This window comes from Dysidea avara, chromosome 7, assembly GCF_963678975.1.
Source record: "Dysidea avara chromosome 7, odDysAvar1.4, whole genome shotgun sequence".
Classification (NCBI taxonomy): Eukaryota; Metazoa; Porifera; class Demospongiae; order Dictyoceratida; family Dysideidae; genus Dysidea; species Dysidea avara.
In genome coordinates, this window is record NC_089278.1 from 16,877,592 (window position 1) to 16,902,687 (window position 25,096).

At 40.1% G+C, this 25,096-nt stretch overlaps 3 protein-coding genes across 6 annotated transcripts in view; 1 reads left to right on the forward strand and 2 right to left on the reverse strand.

Annotated features, from left to right (window-relative positions):
* Nucleotides 1-5,041: 5,041 nt before the first annotated feature.
* Nucleotides 5,042-9,756, reverse strand: LOC136259842 (uncharacterized). Of its 4 annotated transcripts, none has more exons than XM_066053393.1 (13): nt 9,460-9,756; nt 9,211-9,266; nt 7,076-7,217; nt 6,886-7,027; nt 6,701-6,822; nt 6,555-6,626; nt 6,434-6,502; nt 6,334-6,375; nt 6,213-6,278; nt 6,119-6,157; nt 6,036-6,065; nt 5,225-5,251; nt 5,042-5,171 (listed from the first exon to the last, which is right to left on the reverse strand). In XM_066053393.1, the coding sequence occupies exons 1-13, from the start codon at nt 9,562-9,564 to the stop codon at nt 5,115-5,117; spliced, it is 969 nt and encodes a 322-aa protein (XP_065909465.1). In that variant the 5' UTR covers nt 9,565-9,756; the 3' UTR covers nt 5,042-5,114. The 4 variants fall into 4 exon arrangements, with proteins under 4 accessions (XP_065909465.1, XP_065909464.1, XP_065909463.1 ...); XM_066053392.1 differs by having other exon boundaries at nt 6,674-6,822; nt 9,211-9,262; nt 9,456-9,752; XM_066053391.1 differs by having other exon boundaries at nt 6,674-6,822; nt 9,460-9,751.
* Nucleotides 9,757-9,827: 71 nt separating this feature from the next.
* LOC136259843 (accumulation-associated protein-like) lies at nt 9,828-11,448 on the reverse strand. Its single transcript, XM_066053396.1, has 10 exons — nt 11,051-11,448; nt 10,794-11,000; nt 10,673-10,744; nt 10,552-10,623; nt 10,426-10,497; nt 10,305-10,375; nt 10,179-10,250; nt 10,058-10,128; nt 9,932-10,003; nt 9,828-9,883 (listed from the first exon to the last, which is right to left on the reverse strand). The coding sequence occupies exons 2-8, from the start codon at nt 10,813-10,815 to the stop codon at nt 10,111-10,113; spliced, it is 399 nt and encodes a 132-aa protein (XP_065909468.1). The 5' UTR covers nt 10,816-11,000; nt 11,051-11,448; the 3' UTR covers nt 9,828-9,883; nt 9,932-10,003; nt 10,058-10,110.
* A 1,157-nt stretch (nt 11,449-12,605) lies between these two features.
* The window catches only part of LOC136259841 (uncharacterized), a 106,069-nt gene continuing 93,578 nt past the window's right edge, over nt 12,606-25,096 (forward strand). The window contains exon 1 of the mRNA XM_066053390.1: nt 12,606-13,051. Within this exon, the coding sequence (XP_065909462.1) occupies nt 12,851-13,051 (201 nt within the window). The 5' untranslated portion in view covers nt 12,606-12,850. The remainder of the gene's footprint in view (nt 13,052-25,096) is intronic.

Genomic DNA, 25,096 nt, shown 5'->3' on the forward strand with positions numbered 1-25,096 from the left:
AGCTGAACTCTCTACAGGGTGACTTCTTGTAGCTGATCTCTCTACAGGATGATTTTGTTTGCAGCTGAACTCTCTACATGGTGCATAGTTTCTTTGTAACTGAATTCTCTACAAGGTGACTTCTTCTAGCTGATCTGTCTACAGGATGATTTGTTTGCAGCTGAACTCTCTACATGGTGCATAGTTTCTTTGTAACTGAACTCTCTACAAGGTGACTTCTTCTAGCTGATCTCTCTACAGGGTGATTTGTTTCTAGGTAAACTCTCGACAGGGTGACTTGCCTGTAGCTGAATTGTCTATCAGATTAACTGGTTGTAGCTGAATTCCCTACAGAATAACCTGCAATGTAATATAATTCTATAATGGAGTAAGTTATAAGCGTAGCTGAATGTTCTATTAGGGTGACTGTTCTATTAGAGTATCTCGATCTCGCATTTGCTACACGTATTGTATTATATTGTATTGTATTAATGCTTTACAGTGACCAGCACGTAGTTGCCTTTCGAATCATAACTCAGTGGTTTGTAATCCGATTCTTCTTTACTACTGCAAGGACTTTCTATGATGATTATTCCAGCTACATACTGATTTTCAGCTCATTGCTCTAAGCGGTTTACCTGGTAGGCGTGAAAACTAATAGTTTTTTATTCATAAAAATCGATTGCGTAATTGTGACACAGGTTGGGTTTTGTGTCATATCTCCATGGTCTTTATCTCGATTCCTTTCAAACCACAAAAAGGCACTCCTACGATGGTTACTCCATCCACATAGCAATTTTCAACTGATTCCTCCAAGGCGTTTACCCTTTTTTTTTTTTTTTTTTTTTTTTTTTTTTTTTTAACCCTGTGGTAGGCATTCCAGCCCGATTTTTAAATTTTGGAAAAATAGGTTTTTTATAATTATACTGAAAATCGCTAACCCGAGCGAAGTAACTACGCACTTTAAAGTAAGCACCAGTGACTACCTTCCACCCGACAGTACGTTTTTAAAAGTTTTAAAGTATTCTGCATACATTGCATGGCTTGAAAAGATTACAAAACAACACAAAACTTACTTATATGCAGTGGCGTAGCCAAGAGGGGCAAGGGGAGGCATTTGCCCCCTCGTCACTAAGTGATGTTTTTTTAAACTTCCGTCACAAGCTTTCCAGTAACTGACACGCATCCCAAATTACTGTTTGTGCGCTACTACGCGAGTGCACACAACATTCAACTCGTTTGTGAACGGTGATAATAATAATACGATGATTTCTTGCGCGTTACAATCAATTAATAAAACGATGCGCTAAAAATAAGGTATGCTCTAATCCCCAGGGTTCCCCCGTGTAGACTATGCTTTCAGGCGAACGAAAATATTAGACACAATTCTATATTTAGCCTACACTAAGGTAGGGGCGGGCGTTTCCGGACAAAGTTTGCACACGTATTAGAAATTTGTTCATTCCTCCTCAAAGAAAAACGAATTTTTAAAATGCTTAGTGCCGAATTGAAGCTAATGAGCTAGGCTATCGGTGGTATAAATTGTGGGTGGTGAAGTATAGGGTACTAGGAGAAAGAGCAGTTTAAATTTGCAGTTTGAGAAATTGTCAAAATTTTATGTGGCTGGGGTTTCCGGACACCACTAAAAAAAGATGTACCCAATGGCGGATCCAGGATGGGGCATTTGGGGCAAATTTTTTTTTTTTTTTCCCGGGGTAACCAGCACCCCTTGCCACCACCCCTAGCACTAGATGTTGAAGTGCTAGACAAAAATTGGACTGAGATTAAAGGGAGCAATTTAAATAATTAGGGGGAAGGCATCCGACCCTCTGATAGTACAAGGTCAAGTGCCCTATGGCTGATGGGACAACCACTGTGGGAGCGCGCCCCCCTAAGGCACGCAATCGCTGAGCGGAGCAACGAGAAGCTGATGCGACAACGTAGCCAAGACATCACGCTGCTGTAGGGAACTTCTCTCTTCAGGGACAGTAAGTAGGCTAGACGTTTGTAAAAGATGCTGGTACATCCACTGATTCCACCAAACGTTGAAAAGACTAATGGGGTAAATGAACCCATCTCAACCTCCCTAATCCTCTGCTCATATTTCCTACGTTTCTCCTTTTCAAATCTCCGATACAATGAAGCCACTGGTGTAGCACGGTATGACGAAGCAGTTGGATTAGACACCTTAACATCAAAGAAAGCCCGTTGGTGGTGATCACCCCAGAACCCAACAGCTGAAACATCCAATCGTGCTCCATCCTCACGATTTGCAGTAGCGTATGTGAGTGTTTCACCAGAGAGAGACTGTAAAGGGGGCTCAACACACACATCAGTACAGACTTTTGACAGGATGGCAGCAGTAAAATCCCCAAGTTCGTTGTGCCGAAGGGTGGGGTAGCCACCTGTAGGGCAGTTCATGGAGTGGTCCACAGAGAATCCTTGACCACAAACACACTGGCTTGGCAATCCAGATGGGAACCACCCATAGCGTAAGCAGAGAGCATCACGGAAGGCACCCTTATGCAGAGCAAAACCATGCTCCTCTACAGGCAAAGCGGAAAGCCAAAAGGAGGCCCCTTTCTCGCTAGACAGTGCCACAATCCTCTGCAGACCAACTGGTAATGATTGACACAAAGTGGCAGCGACCTCATCATGCGCTCGATGCTTCATTCGCACAACTTCACACTTAGCCGAGCATTGGGCCTCCAAGGTGTCAATGCTAAATGTTAGCTCCTGCTGAACAATCAAAGCAACAAGCGCAGAAGTAATCTACACAGAAGAATCAAACTCAGCATCAGAATGAGATTTGGGATCACAGATACCAAGACCACCCAGTCTAACCATAGATATTAGAGTACTCTAATATCTATGGTCTAACAGGTAAGGAAAAAAGAGCCCTCTCCACATCACTAATAGATCTCCCAGTCAGTGCGGGAAAAAGTTGAAGAGAGATGATGTCTTCCAGTGGTTCGAGAAGGGAGGAGATTGCTGGGATGGTACGCACAAAATAGGTCCACTTGCTAGACCTACACAAGCCATGCGTAAATGCAGCATACGCAGCATGAGGGTGAGTTTTTGCAATATTAACCAGCCGGCGAACACAACGGGACCATGACTCGACTTTCTCAGTAATGTATGCCTCAGTAAAGGCGCGGGAACCAAGAGCAGCTCCAAGATGACGTTTGCCCCCTACAGTGATGCTCACTCCTGTGCCAGCAAACTGTTGTTTGGCTTCATCTAAACGTTCTGGTTTAACAATCAACCATGTCTTCGCAGCATTAGGAAAATACCCATACATGAAGCCAAGGTCCTTGAGCTTACACCACCAGTCATGCAGGCCCCGCAGAGTGCCCCCAGCCGTCGCATCATCGGCAAACCAGACTTGTGCCACATGGGGATCCTGCAGTGAGGCAATTAATGGTGTAACGCTGATGGAGTACATAGCCATGGCTAAAGGATCGCCTTGTGTGGTTCCCTCAGAAGAAAGTATATGGCGACCATCAATGAACAGGGGGATGTCTTTCCGGTAAGTGTTAATGAGAATGTTGGCAAGAGGAGCGAGCCCGTGTTTATCTAATTTAAGTTTGCATGTAACTATCGCAAAGTGCATACTGTGTGGCGGTACTCAACCAACCACTGCGCATATTTTGGGCGGCTGCCCCAGTGCATTGACACAGGGTTGCTATACATATAGGCATAACCAAGTTCTGGACTGTTTGTTCACTGAGCTTTCTAAAGTTTTGACTGATCAGTGCATCGTTTATGCTGACCTACCTGGAAGGCGAGCAAGTGATTCCCCTCAGGAAACAATACCCCCCGCTCTTCTCATTACGCCGTATCGCCCTGATATTGTGATTCACAATAAAGAAAGTAATTCAGTAGCCTTATTGGAGCTTACTTGTCCCCTGGACTCTGTCCGTCACCTTGAACTTGCAAGAGAACGTAAACTTAAAAAGGAAGAATATCAACTACTTTTGTCTGAGCTAGATCGCCTTGGCATTGTTAACTTTTATGACACAATTTAGATGAGTGTATTGGGTCACTATCTGCCAAGTTCATTATCTTCTTTTCGGAACTGTGTGAACTTCATTCAAAATAATTTCACTATGTTAAAATCTCAATGTAAGAGAATCTTTGATTTAGCAGCGGCAATTTCAATATCCTCTTCTAGGAGAATATTTATGGCGAAGAGCTGCCAAGAATGGTGTGTGGACTTTTGAACATTATGTTGGCAAGACATTTTTCATTATTAATTGTGTGTGTTTTTTTTTGTTAATTGTACTCCTTGCCATGCCCACCTGTGGGGCTTTTTATGCCCTATTTTTGTGGTAGCATGTGTCCGAGGACATTTGATTGTAATTGTTTGTGTCATCAATAATACTGATGGTTCTTCTCTCTTCAGTAGGTGAGTCTATATGAATATCATTATAGGTGATACCATTTCGACATGCTATAAATACACCTCCAAAACCATCTGCTCTCTCTTTTATGAAATATTCTATATTCACTTGGAAAAATCCTGAGTTTAAAATGTCTGGAGAGAGCCACAACAGTAATCCTCAGGAGTCTCGGTTTGAGGCCACCTTTTCTCCCTAGTCTAATAGCATTATAGAAATGTAGAGTTGAAGTTCATGCAAGCTGGGAGCCTAGTATATCCTGAATATTAACTATATCTTACTCCTTGCGAGTTTCTGCCTGATCTGCACTAGATTCTACCATGTTATGAACTATAACACAGCGAAACTGGTAGTCTATGACGACCTTGTCCTTGTACGTATAACATACCGTCGTGGATTGGTTACGAGTGGATACAGCGTTCGTATCAGATTTCGTATCATCAGTCGTCTTGCTTCGTCGTGGGACCATTTCTTGGAGACGGAATTCTGTCTGGCACCGTAACAGTAGCTCTCTATCAACACCCAGTACCTCCGTCGCGGTAGTATCAAAGCATCCTTTGCCGTATCAGCAGTCCTCTATTAACACCCAGCAACACCGTCGTGGTAGTATCAAAGCATGCTGAACTTCGTCCCAGTAAAACTAGATCCCGTAAAACTAGCCATTTTCCGTATAGGTATATTAAATTTTCCGTATACTAGATATTACATTTTCCGTGCATTAAATGAAATAAAATGTTAGTCTGAATCTTCAAATATGGCAACCACCGGATCAGCCAAATCAACTTGGTGTACCTAGAAATATGCACCAAATAACCACTTATTTCAACAGCAAAAAATTTACTTACAAGATTTGGAGGTGTAGCATACTGACCCTAAGGAAAAATAAATAATTTAGCATATACATATAATTTTGTACAATGTCTCAAATAGCGGGCTGGATGTTTCTTTCAAGCTACTGCCAAACCGCTAGCATAAGTGGAAAATGGTTACAAAGGTACTACAATAAGGATTAACAACACGGTTGTGGCTACACTTGTACAAGGCACGTCCCATAGGCCAACTTATGATGCATATTTGTGGGCTATCAACTGCCTTCATAGTTGTAAGGTTTCCAATACCATGCAGGACGCCCAGCCACTACACCTTACTCGGTGTTCAATTTCATAAGGAAGAAAGGAGCCAAGTCCTAGCGGCTTGCTTCAATTCCTTCATGAGTTATGATGGATTACACAACATTACCTTCTGTGGCTTATTTTTCACATACTGTAGACATGTACAAATTCATTATTTCACTCTAATGCTGTTTTCTAAAACTAAGGCTAAAACTTTGGACATCCCAGGCCATCGGTTTTTCTCTATATATAACCAAGAAGTTATTATAAAAAGTTTCAGAAAATTGCAAAACTAGCTGTGCTTTTGGTCACATATCAATAATGTATGGATGTAGCCAAGCTTTTACCACACAAACTCAATCTTAACATTTCAAGCAAAACGCCCTAGATTTGCTGTTGTATTGCCAAAGTATCAATCAACAAACTTTCTTCTCAAACGTTAACATGATGGTAGTGTATAAAGCAATCCCATTGAAATAACCCAATATTCAGTATGCAATGCTTATTATTTACAGTAATGACAAATTATACACAAACAACTCACCTGCTGTGATGGCAATGATTCTTCATAGTGCTACAAAATCAATAATATGTAAATGTAAGCCTAATCAACACTTTGACACTTACGTTAATGCAATGATCATTGTTATCTGGTCGTTGACTGAACTGTAATACAACCAGTTAAGGTACATCACACGGAAGATTTTGTAGGTTAATTTACCTGAAGATAGTACTGGTCTTGTGGAGGCTGTATGTTGCGAGCATAGTACGGTGAAGGTGAATAGCCCTTTGCAATGTGCAGCTAAACTAAACATATGAACTTTTATACTGTACACACATACATCTGAATAATCATCTTGCGGCAGAGGATAGTGTGTGAGGCTCTGAAAATAGATAATAGCCATCAGAAGAGGTATTTGCTATGTCATACGTAGTACATACCTCAGAATCATAAGCTGCGTGCATCTGATCATGACCTGTACCACCACTAGCAACAGCTGGATCTTCAACCTGTAGTGGTCAAAATAAAATCACAAATGATACAGCTTAGCTGCGTACACACCTGTTCCACTTCAGTATAGGAGGATTGCAACTGGTGACCATTTTGTGGTGCATCATGATAAGCAGTTGTTACCTAAAATGTATCATCTGTTACACTATACTAATTATAAGTTAACACACAGTAGGACTTATTGACCGTGCTCTCACTGCCCAAGCTGGAGCTCCCCTCGGGGCCTCACACACTAGTGGAGTAGACACTACTCTGGGCTTCTTCAATACACTTTTCACTGTCCACCTTTGATCCAGCTCTTGAATAAAGTCTTCTAGTTCTATCAGGGAGACCATAAAATCAGCCTTGTTGTAAGAAATACCATTCATGTAATGTAACTAACCAGTAGATCGCCACGATGGTGAATGTGTTCTGTAAGAGCCTTCACCGTCATAACTCTCTTCAGTCATATAGGCTGGTATGATTTCTCTCCATCTTTTCTTTTCTTCTTTCGTCGCGCATAGCTTCTTGCGACGATCATACAACTGTTTCCAGAATATTGAAATTTATTGATGCACCCAAAGAAAACTAACCGCTTTCTGCCTGCTCCTCACTTTGGTGTTCCTGTCATTGGCTTCTTTAATAGCCACCCTGTCAGGCCTCACATCAGTAACTAGCTTTCGTCTACGGGATTCGTAGTAACGATGAACTGCCTCTAATATTAATAACCAACATCTATATATGTAAATAAAATATGTAATGTGTACTACGTTACATGACTCAAACAATATATACCAGTATGCCTTGCAAATCCCAGATTTTAAACAAAAAAACTATATGTACATGTTCCATCAATTTTTAAAGTATATACAGCAGGAGTTGCTAAAAGCTGACCAATTTAGTAATATGTAAATAAAGGGTCTAAGTACCTCATTAGCGACGAAACTTTAAAGCATACTATGCGTACCGTAGTCTCAATTAGGTGTAGTCTCATGAAGGTACAAATATCACCTGGTGACATTGCTCTTACTTCAATGCAGCCAAAATGTTGGCTGGTCAATCATAATTATAACCCCAATCATTCAGAAAATCACGATGCAGAATTTACTTAAAACAACCTTGAATTATAGAGGAAGATGATTTATTTTAAAACTTCAGTGCTGGTCACTGTAAATTTCTTTTGAAATATTTGAGCCAAAATTCTGCAGTTCTCAAGTGCAATGAAAAGACGACTTGAGTCACTTGACAATGAACAATTAAGTGAGAAAAGGCAAAATATGGAATAATGGAACGGCAGAATTACAGAATAAGCAAAACTTTGAATATCCCTACAAGGCGAAGATGAGACAACACTAAAACTATGCTCAGCAATTCTCAGGACGATCTTGAAATAGAATCACTCTAAAGTAGAAAAGTACCAATACTGACATTACGTAGTATCACTGCCTATATTACTGGTATCGGTACCAGATCCATATTGGCAATACATACTAAGGAGTGAAGACTTACCACATTTCCTACATTTTCAACCATCATTAAATAAGTTTCTAGTAGCAAATAACTTACAGTAGTTATGCAAACAAACTAATACCTTGTTACCGGGGCTCTTTTTAAACTATTGGCACACACACACACAACACACACAACACACACACACTCCATGTGTATTCTAATAAATGCTCCACGTCACGTGGTGCTTAAAGTGCAGTTAGGTACAAAAACTTCAGTTCTTTCTGCTGTACTAGCTAATATCAGCTATCGCTCTAAGTTAATAGCCCTAATTTATTGCAGACACCTTTCTATTAACAGGTGAAAGCTAAAGCAGGATTTAACCTTCATATTTTTTTTTATTTGCTTAGAGATGGATGACTAACAGTTGAGGAAGATGATTAAGTAGAATAATTATTGAAAACACAGAATACGGCAAAATGCAATAGCAGAGTTGCAGAAAAGTGAAATTTGAAATCTACCGAATCCGATCTGGCTTTATATGCTCTTCACCTCATATAATCACAAACACAAGACAACAATAGAACAATGCTCAGCGATTTGAAGGGCAGTCTTTAACGAATCAAATAATGCTAGTAGCAAATTATCGAATAGTTATTTCAGCACTATTTCAAATGCACTTCACCATAATTTGCCACTAAAATTTAAGTTCTCTTTGCTGTACTAGCTAATACCAGCTATCACTCAACATTACCTGCCCCAATTTATTAGTGTACACTGTCTTCTACGAATATAATCTCTCAAACCCTAAAGCCACCGGGCTGCTCTTCATTTTCGTTTGCGTAAGTACGGGTCACGCCCACTTTTAGAACGGCGAGATACGCATCTACTGGGAGCCTATGAGGCCTACTACGGCATTTTTCAGTTATAGAACACCTGAACAGCCCACTAGGAAAGCCAATCTCGAAGCCTGTGGAGAGTCACTGTGCCAGTTTTAAACCTTGGAAAAGAAACCACCTTCAAGCCAAAGCTCACCAGTGCGGTGGTTCACTAAAGGCTTTGTTTAGCCTTAACTTGTTGTGGATAAGCTGTTTTTACCACTGAGCTAATGGTTTGCTCACGTGGGTGTGTACAGACAAACATACATAGGCACACACACACGTTTTTCGGGAAACAAGTTCAGTAAACCAGGCGCGCGCCCACAGCCGGCCTTCGGCTGGCTGTGGGTGTGTGCCTGGTTTAATTACATCAATATTTGTTGTCATTTGCTATTTCGTACCTTTCTTCTAAATCAAAATCAGCATCGAATTCTTCATATAGCTTCTTAACATCTCCCTACAAATATGATCAGTTAGCCATGATAACGGTTGCAGAAGTATCAATCCAACACAAGGTAAATAAACAAATGAAAGTTTATTAATCCACCTGCACATGGCAATGCAATCAAGTAAGATGCAGCAACTAATACTTAAGCACTTACATAAAAGCTTCTCTAATATTAACTGTTAATGAATACTGTAGTACTTACACTCAAATTGGTATCGAGACGTTCATCATTAGAGCTAGCAAGTGCTTCGTCTGGTGTGGTACCTTCCTGACCGGCAGACTGTAAGTTTGTTATCTCTTCTCTCATTGACAACTTCTTTTAAGGCTTCTACGGTCATCCTCAAAGCCTGATTGTCCATGGCAAACTTTGATAGTGCTTCCTGCTGACTTTGCATCATAGCAGCCATCTGGTCAAGTTTCCCCTCAATTTCTGAGATCACAGGTTCACTATGCTGCTCTTGTCTAGATCTCGCATAGAATCCAACCAAATGACTGTTCCTATTATCCACACCTAGTGGTACCCAAGTAACACACAGAATAAATTTGGCCTGTTGCCTTCTCACCTCGAGTCCTTGAAGTAATTTGTTGCTCTAATCTTCAAGGTGTGCCACGGTTGGCATCCATATCTATTGGAGAAGTAGTGATATGCAGAAATTAAGTCTGCGACTTCTCACCTCGGCCTTGTGGAGTCTGTGATTGAAAGCTGTGATCTGGTCCCTGAGGTGTGCCACGGTTGGCATCCATACCTAGATATAAGTAGTGATAATATTGTGTAGAAATTATGTGTGCTGACTTCTTACCTCGGCCTTGTGGAGTCTGTGATTGAATGGTCTGACCTGGATCCTGAAGTGTGTCACAGTTGGCATCCATACCTGTATATAAAGTAGTGATATGTAGAAATTACATGTGCTGACTTCTTACCTCGGCCTTGTGGAGTCTGTGATTGAAAGCTGTGATCTGGTCCCTGAGGTGTGCCACGGTTGGCATCCATACCTAGATATAAGTAGTGATAATATTGTGTAGAAATTATGTGTGCTGACTTCTTACCTCGGCCTTGTGGAGTCTGTGATTGAATGGTCTGACCTGGATCCTGAAGTGTGTCACAGTTGGCATCCATACCTGTATATAAAGTAGTGATATGTAGAAATTACATGTGCTGACTTCTTACCTCGGCCTTGTGGAGTCTGTGATTGAAAGCTGTGATCTGGTCCCTGAGGTGTGCCACGGTTGGCATCCATACCTAGATATAAGTAGTGATAATATTGTGTAGAAATTATGTGTGCTGACTTCTTACCTCGGCCTTGTGGAATCCGTGATTGACTGGTCTGACCTGGATCCTGAGGTGTGCCACGGTTGGCATCCATACCTGTATATGAAGTAGTGATATGTAGAAATCATGTGTGCTGACTGCTTACCTCGGCCTTGTGGAGTCCGTGATTGAATGGTCCGACCTGGATCCTGAGGTATGCCACGGTTGGCATCCATACCTGTATATGAAGTAGTGATATGTAGAAATTATGTGTGCTGACTTCTTACCTCGAGTATTGTAATGGGTCATTGTGTTAATTAATCAAAATGCTCGAAGAATTGACCACTGGGATTTCTGATTCCACTCTCTAGGACTAGCCAATTTCTGAGCTGGTTGGACTGTACAGCTGGCTGTTTTAGCGGTTCAAACAACTCAAGTTGTATAAATTTTCTTTGATGGCGCTTATTTCGTGTCATCCCTCTCCAATTTTCTTTCTACAACCAATTTCACGCTCACACATAACTCACGCTCACACATAACTCACGTTAGATATCTCAACAAAGTCCTCTTCGTTTCCATTTTCGGGGAATTCCAGAAGTTCCCTACTTGCGTCCTCCTCGAGATCCGAGTCTTCTGTATGCATTAACTTGTGCCGATAATACGTAGACTTGGACACTTCTTTGTGGCAGTGATCACAAAACTGTCGCTTTCTATTTCGCTTGACTCCTAGCTAGGCTTTGTGAAGACAAAGTCGTCTCGGCCATTTTATTATCGTGTCAAACCGTAATAGTTACGGATTCTTATACGATTGGCGTATCCAATGTATCACGAAATTTATTTCGTATCCGTACGTCTAGCTCGTCTCGAGAAATGGCAGGTTTCAAGTACGGAAATCGTGTCAACTCGTAACTATTAGTGAGTTTCGCTGTGTAAGATTCAATCTACGTTTTTTGTTTTTCTTTTTCCTCATTAATACCGGATGACACTGCATTTCTAAGCTCATCTGGAGTAGGTGGTTGTATTTGGCCAGATAATGGTGCCTACATCACTTACCCGGACTTTCAATTCATCACTTCTTGAGGTAAGATTGTTAAACTGTTTTAAACGCATTCTCCATTGATTGGAATCATTTTTCAAGTCCATCATCCAGCTTAGAATAGATCTGGCAAAGAGATAATTAAGGCTTCTGTAACCTGGGGCAAGCAATGACTACAAAAAAGGCAACATTTGTGACTGGATTTTGGAAAATCACCCTTATGGGTGCATTGTTGATTCAGAGAAAAATGTATTTTAATAATTTAAAGCTTTGTTACTCACCAGCCTTGGCAGCTACATGTTTGGATTTTTCAGCAACGATGGAGCAATTCACAACCTTTAAGAGCAGCTAGTGGCCAAGGTAATCCCTGTAGAGTTTCCTACCATTTTAGATAGATTTTTTCACCAATGTTGCTGTATCACGAGTCCTCAAAAAAGGGTTGGAGGGTGGGGGGGGGGGGGGGGGGGTGGGGTGGGGGGCGGGGCGGGAAAGAGATAGACTACAAAATGGATGAGATTGGTAACTGAAAGCAGCAGCCCGTCAGAGGCAGGAAATCTCACAAAACAGACATACATCACACATTCAGCTCCCTGATCATCTGTCCAGAGTGTATGAACCCCCCAAAGCACTTCCTTGTTGTTCACAGACCTGTACAGATGTCTGGTGTGGTTATACAGGCCGCCAGAGAACAGTCTACCAAAAGCAGGCCTGACAAATTGAAGGCGAGTTTGATATGGAAATTGTTAGCCTGATAGTGCAGTAACTTCATGCTGGTGTTATCTCACTTTTGGCTTTTGCACCCATATGGTTGATTTTGCTAAATCCGGTCACATTTTAGTATTCATCAAGTGTTGTTAGGTCAGTTTCAGTAATGTTAGCACATGAACTATGTTCCCATTCTAGACACAACAAATACAGTTGCAATCTTCAGAAACTAATTCACTACATTTCACAAACATATACAACTTTAACGAACTTTTCTGAAGCCTTTTCAGGCGTACCATTGGGAGACCTTGGTCTCTTCACCGGCATGTCTCTGGTATATAGTAGTGCTCACTGCTCACCCTGGCTGACTGTTGTACTTGGATACTTAATTTTTTCAGGAAACAAGATTTGTAGTTAAGTACAATATTGATAAAACTTACTGTAGCTACTTATAGACACACAGATACCAAAGTCTAGACTACTCTTATCTACAATCCTGTTGACCAAGAATGTATATTGCTACTACACTGTATGGTTGCAACACTATAGCTACAGATAAAAAGTACAGAACTACATGGATCAGCTATATGTGTGTATGAAGCAATGAGGACATCTATTTGGATTATCATATTATTAAGACTAATTAAGATCTCTCTGTGTATACCATTAAACCAGTTTTATCCATTTGGTAATGGAACTAAAGAGGCCAGCAGTCAAGTTCCTAAAGGAGACAGTACCACTTCACCACCTATCAATGTGCAAGGGGTATATCATTTCTTCAACCAGCAGCAACCAGTAGTTTATGTAAGTTGAACACTTCAGCTGCGCATTTGCTTATAATTAACATTGACATATAGTTTTATAGCAAATACGACCATTGTTATACGATCGGCTACGATACAAATGCACGTGACAAATTTAAAGTGGCTATACGTGTATACAATGGGGAGGGAGAGTGTCGAACTACGCTCTACCCTGTGAAAAATGAACCCGTAAAGTCCTATAGCATCATTCAAACGACTCGGTGATTTGTGTTGATTGGTGACTAATTATAAGCGTAGTGGGCGAACTTTGTACGTGTGACTAGTGAAAGAATGGTGTACTCGAGAAAAGTCTGGCACATCACGCAGAGGAACTCGCCATAGAGAGACAAGCAGCTAACCTGGAAAACAAACATCGAGGTTTCATCATGAGTCAAGATTTCGATTTCATCATGGTCGCCATCCCATGCCTTGCCTCGACAGTTCTACTAGTTAAAGTGACATGTCTAGATGGAATTTCAGCCATTGCGATTCCATACGGACGGTCCGACCACTTGTTAAAACATTTAAGGTGTTTAATCTGAACACTGAATCAACAGCAGTCAGGTTTACGAGAAGAAACGAAGGTATGTGGGTTACTTTACGGGCTCATTTTTTGTTATTGTTATTGTTAGTTACTGTGTAGAACTCACAGAAAGAGTATAAACACACAGATCATACATAAAATCAGTCTGTTGGGAAGAGGTATAAGACAAATCATCTTTAAATTGGTTTAAATCAACTAATGAATCAGGCATGCTACGTTTTTGCTCCAGCCTCACCGATTTGTTCACTATAAAGTGGATAAATTCTATTGTACAGACACTTTATACTCACGTATCTTTTCACTCCAAATACGTATTTCAGATTCCCAAGTAGCATGAGAAAGAGCAACTCATGGTGAACAGAATGATACTAAATGAAGCTCGGTACACAAAAAACCCGCTCGTCATTTTGACAATACAGGAACACAATTGGTTTCAATACATTTCCTATGGGGCATTTTCACTATTCTTATAGATTCAATCATATCTCGTGACATGTTTGGATTTTTCAGGATTCGCTGCTAGATTCTGGTAGCCTATTCTTGAGCGTTTCTAACAAGCCATAGTGAGCACTTCCAGCGTAAAGTATATCTCGTCAAAACGATGCTAAAGTCGGAGGTAAAATATGCGGGCAATTCGGAGCGAGATTAAAGCTGTGTTTTGGCACGGAGTTCGTCAAGTTAGGTTTGACAAGCAACGCACAGCCAATCTTTAACTATAAATAACTTCCCACACTTAATCCAGTGCTTTAAAACTATTTTATTAATGAAACACTGTATGTGTGCAAAAGTTCTAGTACACTAATACATCTGTCATGAACTGGCACTATGGAAGAATAGCCAATCTTTGACGCTCAGTGTAGTAGAGATGTCCCAAAACCTACAAAATGAAAAATCAGCAACAGTAAAGCCTTTAATAAATGAAATATAGCAAGTTAAATCAATTACAGCTGCTTAATTGCTTTGATCTTGATTGGACAAATCACCTAATTAGTCATGGCAGCTGGCCTGAAAGTTCCATTTTTGAGCAAAACTTCTTCATATGTAGAGAATTCCACAAATTGATAGCAGAGGGTAGGAAAGAATTTAAATCTGTATCAGTTCTAGCAAAAGGGGTGACGAAACGCTGGTTGTGTCCACGGGTAGGTGTTGAAAGGGGTATAAGTGTAAATGAAATGTCAACAAGACCATGTAATATTTTGTAAAACATTATCAATTTTAAGAAATTTCTTCGGTGTTCGAGTAGTGGCCACTTAAGATGTTTGAACATGGTAGTTACACTACTGTGATAGGAGAAGTCATTTTTAACAAAGCGAGCAGCACTGTGCTGAACCTTTTCAATGCGGTGTTTCTGATATTGAAGGTGTGGGGACCACACTGTAGCAGCATACTCTAATATAGGTCTCACTAAGGATGTGTAACAATTAGATTTCACTGTTGTTGGACACCAGAAGAGATTGCGTTTAGTGTTGTTTTAGTTCTTAGGAACTAGAACTAAATCTAGTTTTAGTACAGCAATTTAATTCTAGTTCTAACTAAAATTGTGGTCCATTTTAGTTCTAAAACTAAAACTAAACTAAAACCTTTAAAACTGTAGTTCAAGAACTAGAACTAACTAAAAGGTTTCTCAAGCAATTCTACATAAAAGGGTATTGTAAACTATAACCACTTAAGGTTACGGGTTACCCATTAAATAATTTTGTTGGCGCTTTGCTTATAGTTCTGTTTTAACCGTTTTGCACAGAAGAACACACTAAAATAACATGGTATATTAACGTACAAGAAATACCATAAGCAGCGATACACTCAACAAGGGATGCGCTTGTACAGAAATGCAGGCACTAAACAGCGAAACTGTTGAGTTGCTATTCATCAAAAAACAGGTTTCATGGGAAGCCAGACCATGATATTCAGCATTAATAAGCTATTACTTAGTGATTTCTAGGTCCTCACGAACGAATTGAGTTGTTATTCGAGTGTAACAGCACTGTAGTGCACTCGTGGTATTTCCATAGTAGAACTAATCGCCATTATCCTTGAAAGATACGATAACTAACCAGCCTCTAGTCAGTTATCCCACAAAGCCTCCACACAGGACCTAGATAATATAACCACCCATTGACACTGCCATAAAAATTTAGTGCTAATTGGCTGACAGCTGCTATTTTTGATGAATAATAACCACATTAAGCAGTAGCGCTAAACGCTGGTTCAACCACATTGCGGGACTTAATTTTACGCTTGACAGTAAATTATTAACACTCACTTTGTATGATTCCTCCGCTATTATCACGTGGCTATACAACGCTTTAAAGTTAACAACCTTCTCACTAACATCTACTCGAGTTTCGTGCCAATATTGCACCAACCATTATCGTGCATCGAAAAATAATAACCTAGTATTAAGCGCCTAACCCGTAACCTTAACACCAGATGGTGATGCCTGCAATTACTATATACCATAAAACATTGTTGTTCAACATTAATTTTGCTAATTTAGGATATTTATAGTGTTGCACCGATAATCGGTTGAATTATCGGTAACAACCGATATTAGCTAATTTTACAAGTATCGGTATCGGCCACAAAGCAGAAATAATTTGCCGATTAACCGAAACCCACAATCAATCGTTAAATTGACGGCAATGAACAGGTGAAAGTAAAGAAAGTGGTGCGTGGTTTGCTGCAACTGTTTTGTAACTGTTTTGGCTTGTTTGTTTCCACAAGTATGGTTGCAAGGCTATAGAGGGCTGTGTATATTTATCGGCCGCCCACGCAATTAGTTGATAACTGTTCACAAAGAGTCTGTAGTCCCACTAAAAACATTGTTTGATAAGCTGGATTAGCTTTTTTATAACTACTTGGCTTCCTTTTCCATGAAAGGAGATAGTAGCAAAACTAGAAAACATTGTAAAAGTCAGCCGCCCATGCGATTAATTACATTGATTACATATCATCACAAATGCAGTTTATACACATAAACTTCAGGTGATTTTCTGCTCCTCCTCCCCTGTTCTGAAGAATGGAAAAATATCGGTAAATATCGGCATATCGGTTACAGGAATAGGAAAATAATCGGTATCGGTAAATTTGAAAAAATGCATATCGGTGCAACACTAGATATTTAAGCACAGTTCTATTAGAGCTTTTGTTCATTTGTGCACAATGGCAAATGGAAGTTGTGCTGAACCAGGTGGAAGGCCTAAGTCAAGTGGAGTGTGGAACTACTTCAGGTACGATAAGATCAAGGACAAAAGTGTGTGTACTGTGAGAAGTACTATTGTGGTATATAAAGAATTTAAAGGACAATATTCTACAAACTTGAGGAAGCATTTGAAGACATGCCATACTGATGCTTATAAACATTTTGAAGCAGCTGAAATTAAAAGACAAAGGAAAAGAAAGGAGAGGTTCTTCTAGCCAGTTGAAACAGTCCTCCTTGCCAATACATAGTTTAGGATCTAAATTGTACAACTCTAACAGCAATAAACATAAAGCTATTATACATTTCATCCTACGTGCTAAGAATGTACCACTGAATTTAGTAGATAACAGAGAATTTCATGCGTTAAGAATTGGATACTCGGTACAATTTGCCTCATCGATATAAAATGGGAAATAAAATTGAAGAATCTATCACAACACCATATCTAAAGTTTCTGTAAGTCTAGGGGTTGCTACCAAGGTTAGTATGTGTGAAGATTCTAATACTAGAACTAACACTAACTAAAATGAAACTAATACTAACTAAAATTACAGAAATATGGGGTACCAGAACTAATACTAACTGAAACTATGGTGGAATCGGGATACTAGAACTAAAACTAACTAAAGAACTGGGGTACTAGAACTAAAACTGCAGTGGACTATGGGTACTAGAACTAAACTAAAATGAATCTGCTGTACTAAAACAACTCTAATTGCATTGTAAGAAGGCTTTTGCTTTGATGGCTTTACTACAGATGTCATTGACATGTTCCTTCCAAGTTAGGTGTTCGTCTATCACTACTCCCAGGTATTTAGCTGATTTACTTTGCTGTATTTCACAGCCTATAGCGCAGTTCGACACTCTCCCTCCCCATCATATACTCTTGGTATATACTATAGCTAATATATAGCTACTATGCATGTATGATAGCTAGCTAGTAGGGACTGGTAGAATCATCATAGCTATAGCCTACTGCCTGAGCTAGCTATACAACTAGAATATTGTGCTAACTATATAGACGTTGTCAGTTACAGAGTTACTAGCCATTTAGCTCTAGTGACGCAATTTTTCGTTACTACAGCTACTGATATTCGTAGCAACCTTCATTTGCCAGTAGCTACATGCATGGATCAGTATGCAACGACCATAGTATAGCTACACCGTACACAGGAGAATTTAAAAAAATTAATCTAATTTTTTTTTTGTTATTAAAATGCACACATAAACAGTTCAATCAGACAAAGGGAGCTTTCCCTCACATACCGCCAGAGAATGTTGTATAATTTGGCGTGCCTGTATTTCACCCTTCATTCACGTTATCTCTACAAGACTACAGTGAAACAAATCCATATCGACTGTTTCTAGATCGAGATAGCTGACATCAAAGGGGAGGTTTTCGTTCTTTTTTTATTTTAATCGCATGTGGTTAGCGCATAGGTGCATGCCCTGTGGTTCCTTTGTGGCAGGCATTCCGAACATTAATTGCCCTGGTGGCAGCAGAGCCGGCCTTAACCTTAGGTGGAGTAGGCAGCGTGCCTGGGCCGAGGGGGCCTCTGAGCACCAAAAAAGGGGCCTCAGGCTTACAGATTGCATGTACATTTATAACAAAACTCCATCATTCCATCTGCTACTGGTGTGCAGCAAGGTGACCCCTTGGGTCCAGTCCCTTTCAATCTAGTCATCCATTTCTTGGCTAGTGAGCTTGTATCGACATTTAATGTTTGGTATCTTGATGGTACTCCTGGCGGTTCACCACAGTCTGTTTTAGCAGATTTTACAACTATTCTGGAACAATCTTCTTCCCTGGGACTCTCCTTGAACCTTTCCAAATGTGAAGCATACATTGCAGGTGCATCTTCTACTCCCTTTGTTGACGAACTACAATCTATTGCACCTGGTGTCCATCTCCTTGATTCTTTAGAGGTGTCTTTGTTGGGTTCTCCTATTACTCTTGATGCACTACCTTCAATTTTGGATCCAAGCTTGGCTGTATTCAGACACTTATTTGACGTCTGTAGACTTTATTTGTTCATGATGCCTTTTATCTGCTGCGTCATTGTTTTGCCATCCCCAAACTCCTTTATCTCCTGCACACTTCTCCATCCTGGAGGGTTTCTGGACTTTTAGAGAAGTTTGATGAGTTAATCTGCACTTCCCTCCAGACTGTTACCAACATAAGCATCAGTTCTTCTGCGTGGGCACAGTCTATTCTCCCTGCTGCTAAAGGAGGTTTGGGAATCCTGTAGTGCAATTGATTTAAGTCTGCCCAGTTATATTTCTTCCCTTCATACTAGTACCTCCGAACTAGTTTCTTCCATCTTGACTCCTTCCGGCTTATCTTTTGAATCTTCTCTTCTCCACGAGGCTCTTGACCAATGGTCTGCTGAGTAGCTATCCTATGCCCCGGGCCCTGAAGACCGCAGACATCTTCAACATGGTTGGGATGGACTGCTTTACGAACACCATTTTTCATCTGTTTTGGACTCTGCCTTTCGTGATGCTAAAACAAAGGTTCGCCTATTGTCAGTTTCCTCCTCAGAGTCTGGTGCGTGGCTTGGTGCTCTTCCTGTATCTTCCTTGGGTACTAAGTCTTTGAGGATTGCTCTTGGTCTACGTCTTGGTGTTCCCATCATTGTCGAGCATATGTGTGTTTGTGGCAGCCATAAAGTTGATGTTTTTGGAACTCATGGTTTATCTTGCAGGCGTAGTCGAGGGTGTAGTGGAGGTCGTATTCCTCGGCATGCTGCAGTGAATGAAACTATTCGTTGTGCTCTGGTGTCTGGAGGTGTACCTGCTGTTTTGGAGTCAGTCAGTGTATGTCGTAATGATGGTAAGGGGCCAGATGGTAAGAGGCCAGATGGTATGTCTTTGATTCCTTGGTCACGGGCTTATCCTTGCTCTGGGACTTAACCTGTTCAGACACCCTGGCCCCATCTAATTTATCTACTGCTGCAAGTGGTGCCAGTCGGCTGGCAAACTCTGCAGAGTCAGCTAAGTTCAGAAAGTATTCTTCTCTGATTCGATCATTTCACTTCTCTCCTCTATGTGTTGAGACCCTAGATGCTTGGGGATCATGTGCATGCTCATTAGTGAGGCAGATAGGTTCCTGAGTAATGGAACAGTCTGGTGATAATAGGGCTACTCAATTTTTAATTCAGAAGGTTGCTATTGATGTTCAACGTGGCAATGCTGCTTCTGTAATGACAACAATTCCATCATCACAGGATTGGACAGAGTTTGCCTCTCTGCCCACTGTTTGAGCATATAGATTCTGTACAATAGAATTGTTTTACTGCTGTGTTAGAGTTTTTTATAAAAAAAAAATTCTTTACAAAACGCTAGCTATTCATACAGCCAATTGCATTCACATTTCCTATGCAGCCATACACTAGTGGACAGTTCTAGGTACTCCCAGGCTATGAATAGCCTTCTATTACAGAACAAGCACTTACACTGTCATAGATTAGGCTCCAGTAACAAACTCTTGTTATCACGACATTCTTATTTTCATTGTTTACCATCCCTGTGGAATGCCATACCAATTCTAGACTTAAACATGTCAGTTTGTTTGTTGAAATCTAAACTAAAAAGTCTAAAATCATATCTGTGCCATTCTGTGGGATCATTTCCTGAGAAACTTTGATGAGAATAACAACTGCACTCTACACTACTTATGTCCACGCTCCAGATGTCACCAAACTAAACCTCCAACTACATACCAATTTTAACCACTTATAATCTTAACTATGTAACACTGGTAATTACTTAAGTAGTTAGTATTAATTGTATGTATTTTGTGGCTGTTGGTTGCTACCAACAGACCTTTGGTGTTTTTACACCATAAAGCCTAAATAAATAAATAACAAAAGCATGCAGGAAAATTCTCTATTGTTCTACTCACGTGCAGAGCTGATTCACGTGATAGTAGCTAAGTACTTAAAAGCTAATTATTATTATTATTTACCATTACTGTGAAACTTCGCTCAGCGAAGGTTATACACAGATGTACAATACGATAAGATCATACAATTATTGTGCTATCAAATAATTATCTAAATTATACTTCATATGGAGGTCAGTGCTGTGACCAAGGCTGTGACGATTTCGAGTATAGGAGAGACATGGATTTCTTTTAGTGTCTGTTTGTATTGCGGCCAATGCATGTGAATTGTAGCTACATTGCTTAGGAAAAGGTGTACAGCATATTAGCTGTGGTTGGCTGTTCGCCATTTTCTGCTCCTTGACGGCGCTGCTTTGGCGCATCCTTCATTTCGTGCCTCTGATTTGGTAAAACTGAGTGGTTCTATAGTAGCTCGTATAGTAGCTACACTGGATGGAAATTGGCACTAAGATTACAGTAAAGTATTGTTCATGATAAAGATGATTGAGTGGGTGAGACTAAGGGGTAGCACTGCATGGTTCTTCGATCGTAAAGGTCTCAAGATCAGCTAACTGAAGAACTGGAAGATTTCCATACAGTGCTATAGAGCTGGAAAGATATCTGTATATTATAATAAGTTACACAAGTACTTCTAGGATTATAATAAAGAGCAGCCATACATACATGTATAGCTAGCCTGCTACAGAGAGCCGTGCAGTCCAGGTTTTGCACACTGACTGAAAAGCTTATAAACTAAAGGCCTACAAATGAGCAATACTTTGACTGTTAGCGGGACTTCTAACTTTAGCTTTGCCTAGGGCTTCCAGAATGCTAAAAACCGGCGGCCCCTGCCATCCGCTTCAATATTTTCTCAGTCACCTCATCATCATGTGGCATCCTTACCCTACAGTTTATTTTATTTATTTAAAAGCTTTACAGGTCCACTGGTATCCTGTATCAGTGGCCAGGAGTTACAAGTAACAGAGTAATTACATAATTAGCTAAGTACAATTGCAAATTACATTGGTTGTTGCTATAAAAGAAAGTCAAAGTTAGGAGTTCTTGGGTGCTTATTACAGTTGATGCAAGGACACAAGAAGGAGTAGCTACATTTGTCAGTCTTAGTTTCAGCCCCAAAAGAAGACCTAGAGGCCAAATACAAAAGCCATATTGTTGTTTTCCATAATACTCACTTGGCATGTAGGGCAATGTGTCTAACTTCTAAAAGTTTCGTTGAGATTGTTACATATGTTCTAGTTTGAATGTAGTCACCCCCACGTAATTTGCTCTCTAAGGGCGTGGCTTAAGAATTTAAAGAATGACACATAGCACATAAAAACACTGTGGTCAATGAAATTTAATCCCACTAAATGTGTACACTTACTCATAACTAACAAGAAAACTTTCCTAGAATGATTGGAATGGACTCCCTCACATGATTCAGTTAATGTTAATTCAACCAATTTGTTTAAGACACACCTTGATAGATTTCATTATGATTACCAATATGATGTATAATTATTTTTGTAGTAGTCTGATTGTGTTTAGATCAGGTATTTACAGGCTTTGCCTTCTTACCTGTACCCCCAATAATTATACAACCAAGTACTAAGAATAATACGAAACGCGGTTAAAATTACGTCATAAATAAATAAATAAATAAATAATTAAATAATTAATAATTAATGTTTGAGAAAACTACGAGGCCTAGAGACATGAACTAACCGGGGATAGATTCGCCTGTGAATGAAGGCACAAACGTATAATCGTCGCTCCTGTTTGTGCTGATGACTTGACCATACGTGTAATTCTATATAACGCCCAGTACCACACCCTTACATATTGCGCGAAGAAGATTAATGATGCCCGTGCATGAGAGCCAGAAGCCACTGGTGTAAACAAGAAGATTACAAGTAAGTTTTTATGTTTGTAACATCTCAAGTCTCCATGCCAGCTGCCAGTGGATTCATTCACGTAAATAAACAATACAAGAAAACATTAAACTGACACTATATGCCGCGCTCTTTACAATAAGCTTACAGTTACATATAAAATACAAGTAAACAAGTTTGTCTTGTGCAGCTGGCATGGCGAACTTTCTTTGTGTTGGTGTCAGGCAATTCAATACGTGCTTAATCTTTTTTGCCTTCACCTGGCGTAGCTACTAGGCTCTAGTGGCTTGGCTGTCTTCCTTTATCTGGTTCATCTGGCTTGCATACGCCTACAGCATTGTGTAGCTATCTCCTGAAAGTTGTGTATGCATAACTATAGTGTGTCACCCATCACTGTGCCATTGCTACATCACTGATGAACCTTACTTAGCTCTAGTTGATGTTGATATGCATTGCTGTATATTGGCTAATAATTTTTATCTGCATGGTGATGTTGCCTATAATGTATTGCTGCATACAATACTGCAATAATGTATAGTTCTCTCCTGTATGTTTTGTATGCATATACTTTGTACACATCACTGTGCCATTTATACCACACCAATGATGTACTGGCACTTAGCTACTGGTGGCCTTTAGTTACGATGCCACTATTTGTGTTATATCTGTCACTACTGTGACATATTGAGTTGATTTGGGGATAATGCATTCACCACCTAATAGCCTCACCGGGGGGCTGTCACGTTGGTGTATGTACTTGGTTGTATGTGACGCGGTCCTAGTAATAATAATAATAATAAATATAACTACAGTATCTATAGCCAACAGTTAAAACAAGTTACTTCAGCCAAATACCTATAGGGATCATTATTGACAGCCATTTCACTTGGAAGGACCACGTTAATGAAATTAGCTCCAAAGCCAACTCAGCCTGCAAAACATTCCTAAAGTGGAATATATACCATTGCCCCACAACAATCAAGTCTAACTTATAAATCTTTTATTAGACCAATTCTTGAATATGCCGCACCAGTTTGGTATCCTTTTCAACAAGTTCAGATCTATCAAATAGAGAGGATACAGTGTAATATGGCACGATTTGTGATGAATGACTACTCCCGATACAGTAGTGTTACAAGTATGTTAAATCATTTATCCTGGCCACACATTAGCAAACAGACGAATTTATAAAGGAGAATTTATTTCTAAGATATGTGGACACATTACAACATGTGCATACAAGAAATGCTACATACCTTTTAGGATTCCAATTCACCACATTATGCATGGAATAGTCAACAAAGTGGCATAGTGCCCATCAGTAAACCTGAAGAGGAAAAGTCATGAATAAGTAAAAATACATATAAATATGTATGGCTAACAATGGCGAACAATATTAATGGTCAACAATATACACTGAAACCTTACTCTGGTCACTTCACGGCCAACCTTATTGAGCAGGTGGCAAATTACGCTACTCAAAACATCACATTCAGGGATTGTGTTTAGATAAGGTGACTTGATTAGATGCATTGTAACATAAAAGTGTCACTGCTAGGCAGTATACTGATATGCATGGCTACCATGTAGTAAATCAGCTAAGTAGGTGCAGTGGAATCTGCCTAAGATGGTTACTTTTGGACCAAGATTTCTTGGCTTAATTAACAGATAGCTGCTTTTGCAAGGCACTGATTTAACCATATAGATGTCTCACAGGAGAATTAAAAAGTTGGCCTTCTTAGAGAGGTGGCCTTCTATGCAAGTGGCCACCAAGGCAGGTTCCACTGTGTAAGATTTAGGATGGAATCCAGGCATTAGATATTTGAAATTTCATGTGTTGAATGTATTCCAGGGCTTCTTGTAGTCTGAAACCCCACCACAATTACTCAGGCAGTGTTGTGGTCACCACTAAACCGCTGAAATGCTGTAAGTGAATGGTGTTATTTTTGTCTTAAGCTTGACTACTATACAGTAGAGCTGAAACCAATATCCTGAAAAATATTTCTCCGGATATCCTTTGGATAATGACTTCATTATTTGCTTCATCAGGAGCTTACAAGCACCAAAGGTTATACTTTGGGCTTCCAGCCAACTTGCATGAAATGTCCTATCTCTGATCCATAGGGCTTATAAGCGCCTTTGGCACTCTACAGCGGTTGTAAGAGACCTTACGTGGCAACAGAAACAAGTGAAATTGCATGTACAAGATTTCGTCCAATCAAATCAATTTATTTTTGAAGTTCAAACTAGAATTATCACACGTGACATCTTGTTGTCACACAAGATCTATCAGAACCACTGTAACAGATTGGTTAACAACCTTGCTGCCAGCACTCACTGTCTCACACGTTGTCGCACGCTAAATCCATCTCTATAGCCAGTTAATCATACATCTTACCACAACCATAGGCGGATCTGAGGGGGGGCCAAGGGGTGCTGTGCCCCCCCCCTGGCCCTTCTCTGGCCCCCCTTGGACCTACAGTACTATATGTATACCAGAAACTAGAATCATGCATTCACACTGT

What these genes read in the sequence shown, in the direction of transcription:
- LOC136259842 (XM_066053392.1), bottom strand. Translation starts at nt 9,564, where the DNA reads ATGAGAGAAGAGATAACAAACTTACAGTCTGCCGGTCAGGAAGGTACC. An exon ending in CACGGTCAATAAGTCCTACT is followed by an intron (nt 6,627 to 6,673) that starts GTGTGTTAACTT and finishes GATACATTTTAG; the next exon opens with GTAACAACTGCTTATCATGA. An exon ending in ATGCTACACCTCCAAATCTT is followed by an intron (nt 5,172 to 5,224) that starts GTAAGTAAATTT and finishes GCATATTTCTAG; the next exon opens with GTACACCAAGTTGATTTGGC.
- LOC136259843 (XM_066053396.1), bottom strand. Translation starts at nt 10,815, where the DNA reads ATGACCCATTACAATACTCGAG. An exon ending in GACCCATTACAATACTCGAG is followed by an intron (nt 10,745 to 10,793) that starts GTAAGAAGTCAG and finishes CTTCATATACAG; the next exon opens with GTATGGATGCCAACCGTGGC. An exon ending in ACGGATTCCACAAGGCCGAG is followed by an intron (nt 10,498 to 10,551) that starts GTAAGAAGTCAG and finishes ACTTATATCTAG; the next exon opens with GTATGGATGCCAACCGTGGC.